This window comes from Stegodyphus dumicola, chromosome 2 (assembly GCF_044657685.1).
Source record: "Stegodyphus dumicola isolate Sdum_Otavi_A_Nest chromosome 2, ASM4465768v1".
Lineage (NCBI taxonomy): Eukaryota > Metazoa > Arthropoda > Arachnida > Araneae > Eresidae > Stegodyphus > Stegodyphus dumicola.
The window spans coordinates 4,805,895-4,818,294 of record NC_140769.1 but is presented as its reverse complement, the minus strand read 5'-3'; the positions used below and the strand labels follow the sequence as shown (position 1 = coordinate 4,818,294).

The following is a 12,400-nucleotide window of genomic DNA, read 5'->3' as shown; positions in this document are numbered from 1 at the left end:
GCAGTCAGTTTTCCCTGTCATGACAAAAAAAAAAAAAAAAAAAAAAAAAAAAATAAATAAATAAAATAAAATAAAATAATTATTAAAAAAAATAATTAAAAACACTTCTATTTTGTAAAAGTTTTCTTTAATTATAATGAAAAAAAAATTGGTGAATAGTATCAAACTACTGAAAGCTTTTTGGAAACAAATTGATGAATACTATTAATGTAGATTCCTTCAGTAGTAATGTTATGATCATGGATGCAAAGTCTTTTGCTGTTCTTATGCTAAAATATATTACAAAATATTATTTTCATACATTTAGTTAAACCAATGATATTGTGAAATTTGATGATTTGTTGAGTTACATAATGTGCCTCAAACTAAGGTGTAAAGGCTATTGAATTCAATTTTTGATCTTGTAGGTTAATAGTTAAATATTCTTTGTTGGTAAAAAGCATATGCTTTGAAGTCATCCCAGTTTATGGCAGCTTAATATGTTTCATGTAAATAATGTGTGTGATAAACTGTTTTATGTATTGACATATATAATGATAATAATTTTATTTTATCCAGGTTTCATCTCCTCATCAAAACACAATATCTAATCTTGTCGAAAATATAAAGTCTGAAGAATCTCCTGGTCCTCCACCCACTGCCACAAATAATAGTACCAACAATAGCAGCAATAATAACAGTAATAATAGTAGTTGGGTGCCAGGAACCCAAGAAGACATAAAACCTCCTGTCGCTCTTAGTTCCGTTCCTTCAACTCCTGCTCCCCCATCTATATCTGTGCAAGGGCTGAAAAGACCTTCTCTTGTGGTATGCTCACATGAAGATCCACATGATGAACTAGTTATGGATGGTCTGTTATATGACTACACATTTCTAAATTCATCTGTATGGTAAGTATATAAAATGTTTCAGAATCTCTATCTGACAAACATTTTGTAACAATTATGCTTTCCAATGAGTACATTTTTCTTTTTAAAGAAACTTCATTATTGAAAAGTAATTTTCTTTGCCTGTGTAAATTGAAATTCAGGACTATTTGAACAATTCTTTAAAAATATAATTCTTTTCAGAATAACAGTATTTAATATTATTGATATTTATATCCAAAAAGCTGCCACTTTTTAATAAAAAGTTAAGGGTATTAACTCTTCCTTTTTATTTTATTAATAAGGAATTTTAATAGGAACAATTTTTCGAATCCTGACAGTTTTTTGAAGAATGCTGCAGGCAAAGATTTTTATTGTTATAACTGTTTTGTTAATGTTAATTTCCAGCACAGAAGGAAATAGTAAGTTAACTTATATTCTAAGATTTTAAATGTTTAAAAATTCAGAAAATTCATCGTATTTTTTGTATTCTTTAATTATTTTTATGATTGCATAGGTATGAAACATAAATTTGTATTTAAAAAAAATTGTTATTATTTTCAGGGAAAGTATGTCTGCCAAACGTCGTAGATTGTGGCCTTATACTAGAACTCGTGCAGATAATTTAGATGGATATGGTTATCCGTATGGAAAAGACAATCTGAATCAGATGCAGATAGACGAAAATTTACCTTTGAAGCCAAAGGATCCATACGAGTTCAATGACGAGTTTGATGAGGAAAGCCCATCATCCAGTTTTCGAGCTAGAGTAGATGTATGTGTTAAGGTTTGTAGTATCGGTTAAGTGTTTACTGCAGGTGTATTTTAATTCTGTTTATTATTTTGAAATGTCTTCTTAAATTTTTTGTATGCATGTTTTTTATGTACAGGCACACTTCAGCAAATTGTAGGTCATTTCAATCCACCACAATAAATGTGCAGACAGTCGAATTTTTTTTTCTCTTTAAATTTCCTGTAGAATATAAATATTTTTACTACATATATTCTTTGAACAGAAGACTTATTTTGCTTTCTTTTCACTTATGATGTTCTTGAGTGGCACTTCTAATTTCTTTTGAGGAATTAGCATTCATAGTTTTACTAATTTTTTTATATAAGAGACTAGTTTTGGGCATATTTTGAGAACAACACAGATGTCTTGAAAATCGCAGTTTGAAATTTGCAGTTCTTAATCTCACCTGAGCATTTAGGGACTAATTTTCTAATTTCAGTACATGTTACGGAAAATTTGTAATGTATAAGAACAATTTAATGTTGTTAATATTACATGTCTAAAATTTATAATATTACTGTAGTATTTCTTGAAGAATTTCTAGGGAGGGATAATTTTAGAATTAATTCTGGGGAGGGGATGGAGTGAAAATCTTTTAAAGGCCTAAATGCAGTATAATTAACATTTAAATCCATTTATAACTATTATTTAATGGTATTTTTATACAGCAATAGTGAAAAGTTTGAAATCCTATGAGAAATTAGTAGAATGGGTGATTGAGATGCAGAGGGAATGAATACCATTTAGTAGAATGTTGCTGATCAACTGACCTAATGCTGTTTTATGACAGACTTTATTTGAAATAAATATATAACAGAATGTATAATCTGTGTACTGCAATAAAATGAGGTTTGCCTGTATGCACCTGCAGCTTAAAACTTAACATGTATTCCTCCTCTCATATCAGTAATTTCTGTAATTGCCTGAGTTATATGTGAATTAAATGGATAAGCAGAAATTTGATGTACATGTTTTGACAATAAATTTTCAGGAATATTGCTGTTATTCTGTTAGAGACAAAAAATAGAGTGTATGTGCCAATTTGTATATATTTCCTTTATATAAATATTTGAAAAAGTGCAGACCTGCCTAGTTCTGAAAATTGAAATTCTTGTTGTCAATGTCCCCATGTGCAATAGATGGTGAAAATTAAATTTTGATTTATGTAAGGAAAGATGGTTAAAACTTTAATGAGATATTACCCTAATGAGATATTAAGGTGCGAGACGCACGCACACAAACAAACAAACAAACAAAAAAACCCGAGACTAAGTGTGTAGCTTGAAAAAAGAGTGAAATGGGCAATTTCTGGTTTGGTGGAATCATCCCACACATCTCCCCTCTCCATGCGGCCAATTTCAACTTAAATGATCACACCAGTTGGGAGTACTGCATTATTGAGTGAACATGTGCAACTGCATTCTGCCAGCAAAAAATGTCTAATGTAAAAACTGAACAGCGATTTAATATCAAGTTTCTTGTGAAACTTTAGAAATCAGCCACAGAAACATTTCAAATGTTAACTGAGGCTTATGGAGATGAAACTTTGTCTCGTGCATGTGTGTTTGAAGGCATAAGCGGTTTTCAGGGAGAAGGACAAAACACGCATGTCAAAATCAAAGTTCAAGGCAATGTTGATTGTCTTCTTAAACATTAATGGAATTGTAATGATTGAGTTGGTCCCCTGTGGTCAGACTATTAATCAACACTACTAGGCTGAAGTACTAAAAAGACTTCATGAAAAAATGACCACAGTTGTATAGTGATGGATGGCTGTTGCACCAGGACAAAACACCCACTCACATGGCCCTATCTGTCAAGCAGTTTTTGACCAGCAAAAATATAACTGTGATGGGCCATCCTCCTCATTCACCTGATTTGGCTCCATGAGACTTTTTTTATTTCTTCTACAAACCTCGTTCCAGAACTATTACCAGTAATGGCAGCACCGAATGCTGAAGGGGACTACTTTGAAGGTGATAATGTCACGGAGAACTGATTTTGTAAGTACAGTGATTTATTGGACTTGTCTCTCTCTCTTTTTTTGTCACATCTTGTATATTGTCACGTGTTTGAAGAGTATGTTTCAGTTTAAAGAGGAAGGGAATATGTTAGGATGACTCAGGGAGCAAATGGTGGTTAATCAACCATTACAATGAAATTATTCAGATGTTTAATTGCGTTTTCTGTGTGGAAGTTCTCAGTCACATGATTAAGAGGCTTGTGTGTGGAGTAATAGATGTGATAATGTGGCATTATTCTAAATCAAGTGCGATGGTTATGTCTGGTACACTTATGACTGACTGCGGCAAAGTTTGAAATTAAGAAGAGCATTCCCACTCTGCACTGAGCTGACCAGACTTGACTATTGTCCACATTTTTTATTCCCTAATCTGAAACTTGCATTGAAAGATGACATTTCATCTCTGTTTGGGCTATTAAAGAGGGGATGGTGGAAATGAGAAGCAAAACTGTCAAACTTAATGTTATTCTTCTCAAATATCTGCAGAATGTCTGTGAGCATTTTGAAATGGTTAGATTTGTGCCTCAAAAAGATTATTATTTTCAATAATAATGAGATGGTAACTTTCCTTGTATCAGTCACAATCCTGTAATCTTATTTCTAACCTTGAAAACTCAATGGCATTTTCTGTGAAGTGCAATTTTTTAAAATTATGTTTTTTAATGATACCTAAAGAAAGCATGTTTATAGAAATGATTGCCTGTAATTGCACATATAAAAGGGATTATAATTCTGATATAAAAGTAGTTTTGAGCAAATTGAGAACTGCTTTTCCATTTAGTTAAGTTTCACTCTATTTGTAAGTGTATCTTTTTCTTTTTTCTTTTTTTTTTAAAGAGTGTAGCCACATATTTAGTTCAATATATTATTGAAATTTCCTATTTAGGAAGAAGATATCAAAAAAGAACCAGGACTCCCACCTACTCCAGAATCACAGAGTCTCACTCCAGGACAGACAGCATCTGCACCTCTTACTCCCACTCAGGATACTCCAAAGCCACCTCCTAATGGTGAACAGCCAATTTCCTCTCCTCTCACTCCTCACCACCACAGTACTGATCTTAAGAGTGAAAGAGATCTCCAAGTCACAGATCATGATTTAGAAAACATTTTTGAATCATCTTCAGATGAGAGTATACCTGATGAACAGGTACAGAAAATGTCATGTAAAAATAATTTTATGTGCTCTTGAATAGTATTTAGACTCGAATGCTGAAAACCACAAGTCTGTTTTTGAAATTTTTAAGTTATTTTACTTAGTCAATTACTAAAGGGAAATTTAAAAATCTTTTAATTAGGAGAAACTTTAAAACTTATAAAATGTGAATTTAGAAATGAAAGAAGATTTGTTTGTTGTAATTAGTTTAATGGCTATGGAGGTAAATTCTGGTCAGTTTTTAATTAATGTATTTCCCACAACGTGGTTTTTATTTAGTTTCAGACTGCTTCAACCCCAACTGGAAAATTATGTGGGACACCTGAAGATCCATTTTCTGGAAAATGCAAAAGCAGTTCTTGCACAACTGGAATCCTAGGTACATTTTTTTTTAATTTGCATTTTTTTAAGAATTAATTATATCACATTGAGTATTTCATTTAAGAATTAAATATTGGTTAGGAATATGAAATATCTAAAGATTGTACATTTGTATGAAAATAAACATCTGAATGTACGTTCATAAATTTGAAAAAATTAAAATAGTCATTTTATGGCCTGTCACAAAGAAGGGGTAGTTATTGAAAATTCAGAATTATTTTATTTAAATCTTTGGTAAATTTTCCGTTTATCAGAAAAAACATTTTTTTTTTTTCCCTGGAGGAATTATTTTTATTATGTTAATAAACAGAAGTACTTAAGAGAGAATATTAAATTCAAGTATTCTTTAATGTTTGTACAGATGGCCTTAGACCATTTTCAAATTTATATTTTCATAGCTTAAGTGGTAGAAGATTTGTCATACATTTAGAGGACATGTAAAGTTTCTTTCTGCTCTTGAGAGGTTGTTGTTAGGAGAAGAGGGATGGAAGATCCTTGGGCTGCCCCCCCCAAGGTGTTCTCCATCAGAATTGGGATGAAACTCCACAGCTAGTGCAGTTGGACCATACCTGTATGACCAATTGGGAAATTCTGTTGTCCCATCTACTTCTACCTGTAACTGTCAAGAATATTGTCTGTCCAATTGGTATAGTGTAGTGATGGTGTCTGCCATACTAGTGAGCTTATGTTTGAATTCTGGTGAAGGAATTTGTTTGATGTTTGAATCCTGGAGAAGTGATGGATATTTGTAAACATATATTGTCTGTGTGGCAAGGTGGCATTCAAAAAATACCATTTTTGTTATGGTATATTTTGGGGAACTGTACTGTCTTGGAGTCAACTTGGGCAATTGAAAGTTAAACATGTATACGAAAGAAAATTTTCCATTTTTAGGAGAGGAATTTAGTTTAAAATATTATTATAATTACTGGAGATTGAGTAGATGATGAGCAGATACAGTGTCTTTCTTAGACCCTTGCATACTTTGCTTTTAGTTAAATAACCAATCTTTCCTTTTCTTCTTTACTATGAAAGGCTTTGTTTACAATGACAGGTTTAGTTAAAAAGGTTAGTGAAGTGAAAGAAATATCGTACAAGAATAATTGAACTGCCTCAGTAGTATCAACAGTACTAAATTTATTTAGATGATGCATTTAATAATGTGATTTGGTTTAATATTGAGTCTGGTTTTGTTTCATTTAATTTCAGGATTAAGTGCTTATTGTTGTTTCTGAGAAATACCCTTGGTTTTAATGCAAATTTGAAAATTTTTAACCTTTATTAACTTTTTTTGCTTCTCTTTATTCATTACTCATTGGCAAAATCAGTTAATAAAGATATAGTCATAATCATAATTTTCTTGCATATCATTAATGGAGCTGTTGTAATACAAAGTTAATATATTAATGATTTGTTGGTATTTAATTTTTTTTTTCAGAATCTTTCCACATATTTTAAATAAGGTGCTTTTTATAGGTGTTGCTGAACTTACTCGTATGTTTCCTACTCCACCATCATTAGAGCACAATACAGCCCCATCTCCTTCAGGGCCTCTGTGTGGCACTGATTTATCAACTTTGGATAGCTCTGATTGTTGCCGCGAGCGTATAGAAGGTTACATAGATGGTGGAAGTAGTCCATATTATGAACCTGTCAGAGTAAGTTATAAACATGTTATATTTTTATTGTCCCCCCCACAGCTTAAGAGTAAGTGGAATCCTCTCCCCTTTTAAAACTTTAATTAAAAATATATAATTCATATTTGAAAATTATCCACAAAAAGATTTGATTAGTGTTTCATAATGTATAGAAATGATGATAATTGCTTTCGTTTGATTTGATGTCCAATTTTTTCAAAAGCTTCCAATGCTTAATCTTTCTCGGTAGAATAAAAATTGCTTATTGAAAACTTTCTGCAGAATATTGGTAATTTAGTACTTCAGTTTAAATTTGACTTTTTCAGATAAGGTTTGATTCTAGATTATAATTCAAAATTGCTTAGGTAGTTAGGGCTGCTTAAATGTCTGCTACAATATAGCTCTGAAGAGGATGTAAAAAAATTCTGAGAGAATGACTTTCTACAGTAAAAGCATGTACTTATTTGTGGTCTTAAGCTTCATTCTAGTGCTTAAAACATTTATTCATATTTCATTCCTTTCAAGGATTTGCTACTTAACTAGTTCCATTATCTCATCATGTTGTTCGAAAATGATAATTTTTTGAATATTTGCTTTTTATGTGATTTAAATATTGAAGGGGGAGAAAAAAAAAAAAAAAAAAAAAAAGCAACCACCAGACCTGAATGTCTTTGATTTTCTACTCTATGAACTGAGCTCAAAGTTCATTTTATAATCATTGATGAAAATCTATATTTTTATTTGCTTAATCATATCGGTTTTCAAAATTATGTCCCTTAGTGCATTTGACACCCCCCTTCTGCGCATTGATTTTTGTGCTTAAAGGAAAAAAATATATATATCTGTAATTATAGATGATGTGTAGTTTTAGAAGAATTTATCATAATTGCAGGTTTAGGAAAATTTTTACAAATTACAAAAGCTTTTGATAAATGAGATGGCCTTTTCATGGGCATTCCTGCATATATACTGGTGTGCAAAAATTAAGGACGAAGTCGAAAAATTAGCATATCAGCTGAACGAAGAGGCAGAGTGTACAGAAAGACCAATCAGGAGATTAAGTAAGGTGATGTACGGTAGCACATGCACAGATATGCAGGTAGACGTAATGGGGGAGTGTCTGAGTAGTATAAAGCATGTTGTCGGTGTAACATCAGTATTTCTGGCAAAGAGATTGCACACCATATAGCAGTTAAAATCACACCGAGTTGCTGCCTCAGCTAGAAATGGCGAATAATTAATCTGTTAGACGACATCTGGATGCTTTTACCCGAGGTCGAATCATTGGGAAGTTGGAGGAAGGCCGCAGTGTCACAAGTGTGGCTGCAGAGTTCGGAATTGCTCACAGCATCGTTTCACGACTTTGGAGACAATTTCAAACTACAGGAACAGCTATCCGGGGGATTAGTAGTCGTTGTCCACGAGGAACCACACCCGAAGATGACCGGTATATTGCCTTACAGGCCAGAAGAAACAGGCGGCAGACAGCGGGAGAAATCGCTAGACACAGGACACAGGCAACTGGACGACCGATAATCACGTTTTACCGTGGCCAGAAGACTGCATGGTGGTGGTCTGTTTGCACGACACCCTGTACGGTGTGTACCTCTAACGCCTGCCCATTGGAGAAGGCGTTCTCTGTGGTATCGGGAACACCGGAATTGGAGAGACAATGAATGGGGACGAGTACTCTTTACAGATGAGAGCAGATTCAGTCTGAGTAGCGATTCTCATCGCATACTCATCTGGAGAGAGCGGGGAAGCTGCAATCATCCCTCGAACATCATTGAAAGGGACAGGTATAGAGGTGGCGTTGTTCTCGTTTGGGGAGGTATAATGCTTGGTAGTCGTACAGACCTTCACATCTTCGACGCAGGTTCAGTCAACGGGACCCGTTATTGTAACGAGATTCTTCTTCCATATGTGCGTCTTTTTAGAGGCGCTATGAGTCCGCAGTTCCTTTTCATGGACGACAATGCACCATGTCATCGCACAGTAGCTCTTAGAGAGTGAGGATTGGCCGCCACGATCTCCGGATCTCAATCCCATCAAGCATGTAGGGGATTTTCTAGGCAGACGCTTGGCAGCTCGTACCTTACCACCAGTAACAATTCCGGAGCTTCAGTTGGCGCTGCAAGACGAATGGGCAGCAATGCCTCAACAACTCGTTGACACCCTCATTCTCAGCATAGGCGTACGCTCTGAAACCTGCCTAGCAGTCAGGGGAGATCATATCCCCTATTAAAGACCGGATGTTTCTTGCTGGACACCCATCACAGGAATGTTTTGGCCTTCAGTCGCATTGCGCTCCATGCTACTTTTTCAATAAAGCTTCTTTTTATCCCTCTGATTTCTCTTTTAGTAAGTGTTGCTTACATTACTCATGTCCTTACGTATTGGGGATCTTACGGTATTAAATGTGTTGATTTAGGAAGCTTTTGTACAAAGTTATATTGAAAAAACCGTCTCGTCCTTAATTTTTGCACACCAGTGTATTTCATTTAGTAATAATTTTCAAAAAGAATAGACAGTTGCCATTTTCCAGTCTTTGGCACTTTTTGCCAATCCTTGGTTTTAAACTTCACATTTATATATTATTTGTCTTCTTTCTTTATTTAAAATGTTTTCATAATTTGATAAAAATCTTGTTAAGAGTATGAAATGGAAACGTGTGACTTTAAAAACTCACAAAAAAGTAGACATTATTAACCAATTTGTACCAGTTATTAAAATAATTTCTGAAATAATTAAAATAATTTCTTTCTCAGTAACAATAAGATTACCCTATCATGTCTTCCACCATTGCGGGTTCTCTAAAGCAGATGGGCAGTTTCATTTCTAAAGACTTACTGGCAGTATAATGACTGCCAATACGTACTGGCAGTAATGACAGTTTCAAAGCAAAAACTGATTAAGGGCAATTACATTGTAAATAAATTTATTAATGAAGCATTAAGTATGTTTGCAGAATTACTGTATGCAATATATTTTATTCCTCAGTACATTCAATAATGCAAAAATCTTTTTGCAGCATTGTACAGTTTTAGTCCAGTATTCCAGCATATTTGAAAATCTGGTAAAGTTCCTGATATGTAGATTATTGGATCTTTACTGTATTTCCTGTAGCTATTTACTATTTTTTTCCTTCATAATAAGTAATGATTTTATATGAAATTAATTTTGTTGATTTTAGTAATTGAAATATGCACTTTTTTCTATATTGTGAATGTAATATAAATTTGGTGTTTTATAGAATGACTTTTTTTTTTTCTTTTTTCTTTTTTTTGAAAGGATTGGTCTTTTGTCTACAAGTTACCTGTGCAGTACAAGTTTATTAACTCCAAGAGGTATGCTTCCTTGACTACTCTGCCGAGTCAACTTCAACCAGTCACTTTATCTGCAGATCATATTTATAAACCTTTATGGACTCAAGCAGTTTCATCATCCCCTCTTCCTGCCAACACATCATTACCTAACTCTCAAGTAATTGGACATGCTGAGAGGCTACCTGCAAATACAAAGTAAGAGTTAGACATTTTCTGTGATTTTATACACCATGTTAATAGGATATACTTCCATTTGGAAATTGATTCACATTTAACAAAACTTAGTGTTTTAAATTTAAAAAAATTTCCAAATGTTTTTGATATTTTAATATCCATTGTCCACCATTAATTATGATTTTTGTAATTCTTACAAAATTCAAGCATCTGCGGTTTTCATAGGAAGGATGTAAATTTAATATTTTAACTTGATAAATAGTGGATTTATAGTCGGATAAAATTTTTGGAATTTTGGATTTGTAGTCTGATAAAATTTTTTGGAATTTTTTTATGAGTAGTTTTATTAAACGAATTCATAAACTGGTGGTTGTAATTTTATTAATGCGAATTACTTTTCCAGTTCTCAGTTTTCAATGATGCCAGTAAATGATGGTGAAAGAATGGTGCCGCCCATGTTTGCTGTGGAAAATCCCATTGATCAACGAACATTGCCCATGAACTATGAACTGCAGAGCCCAGCATCCAGTGCCTCATCCTACTTGAACAAACATTTGAACTCTGTTGACAGTAGTGGCACAACTTCCTCAATACCTGAGGCACATAGCCTGCTTGTAAATCTCGTGATAGCTGACTCTATGCTCAATCTGTTTAAAGATCACAACTTTGCAAGCTGTACCCTTTGTGTTTGCAACATGAACACCAAAGGTGCAGATGCAGGCATTAATTTGCCGAGCAGTCTCATACCTTCAGGAACAGATGAACCACAGTATAAATGTACTTGTGGTTTTAGTGCGGTTGTGAATCGGCATCAGAGCCATCGTGCAGGTATTTTTTATGAAGATGAACTTGACATTACGGGTCATCGTTATGAAACATTCTTCTGCCGTAAAAGCCTCTCTCTTGTAGAGAGTGTATCCTCCAAAAAGGCGGACATTGGCCAGAATATAGAGGATGAAACAAACGCTCAAGTGGACCATGTGCCACACAGTGTTGTGGACTTAATAAAAGTGCAGTGCTCACACATATACTCTACGTTTTCCATATTTCACAAAGCAGAACAGTTTCGCAGTTTTGATAGATTTAATTCACAATATAATGCTCTTGAAATATCGGATGGGTGTGAAATATGTTTTCTTGCACTGGACACTGGTCGACAAGCTGTTGACAATATGAACAACAATAAAATGGATGAGAATTTGAAGTCTTCCTGCCTTCATAAGTGGCCTTATCTCGCAGGTAATTCCTTCTTTTTAAGTGAACGAATGGAGATAAATGTTATTCATTTCCTTATATCTTGAAGTCAGGAAAGTGGAATTGTGTATAACTTTACGAATGTTCTGAAAAACCATATTTATTTGTTTTTTACATTTTTGATATTTTTTAAGCTTTTATGTACCATGTTAATTGCATAAGTTATTAGTTAATTTTGATTTCATATTAATGTTGAAATACTTACAAACAATAAAGTTTTATCAGTCTGGAAATAAAAGAAGCAACATGCTGCTTTTTTTGCTGAGCCTGATTGAAAGGTAGATTTTCTTATCTAATGTTTTAATCAGAGACTCAAAATATTGCCCTGGAATTCTGATACTGAACTTTATGTTTGAAATGAATATTGTTTTGTCACACAGATTTAAGCACATTCTAGGTAAGATAATTTCGTTATTGTTATCATTTCATTTTTTTTTCATTTTCTTGAATTAGATTCTCTATTATGTAAATATATTCGTTCAATTCATATTACTTATCTTGAATTTTAAATTCAATTTGGATATTCTCTGTCCCAAAATATAAGCCATTTCTTTGCCACTCTTTGATTTTTCTCTTCTCATATATTTCACAGGACTGTGTATGAAATTTCATATACTGTAGGTCTATGTAATTACTAAATTAAACTGGAAAAAGTGTTGCTATGTAATCTGTAGTGTGTGTGATGTACATTAATATTTTAAATCAACAACAAAGTATGTTCAAAACCAAGACCCAAATATGTGCTGTAAGCTGTAATTATTTTAGTAGCAATATTTATTCAGTTTTATCA

The 12,400-nt window shown here is 33.3% G+C and overlaps 1 protein-coding gene across 2 annotated transcripts in view; it reads left to right on the top strand.

Moving 5' to 3' along the window:
• Positions 1-12,400, top strand: part of skd (mediator complex subunit skuld) — a 128,828-nt gene that overhangs the window by 61,801 nt on the left and 54,627 nt on the right. Inside the window, exons 9-15 of one of the 2 annotated variants that reach the window (XM_085810395.1) lie at positions 559-890; positions 1,431-1,641; positions 4,569-4,832; positions 5,118-5,217; positions 6,696-6,877; positions 10,148-10,377; positions 10,760-11,595. In XM_085810395.1, coding sequence (XP_085666521.1) covers positions 559-890; positions 1,431-1,641; positions 4,569-4,832; positions 5,118-5,217; positions 6,696-6,877; positions 10,148-10,377; positions 10,760-11,595 — 2,155 coding nt within the window. Of the gene's footprint in view, positions 1-558; positions 891-1,430; positions 1,654-4,568; positions 4,833-5,117; positions 5,218-6,695; positions 6,878-10,147; positions 10,378-10,759; positions 11,596-12,400 lie in introns of both variants that reach the window. The other variant, XM_085810394.1, reaches the window with a different exon arrangement.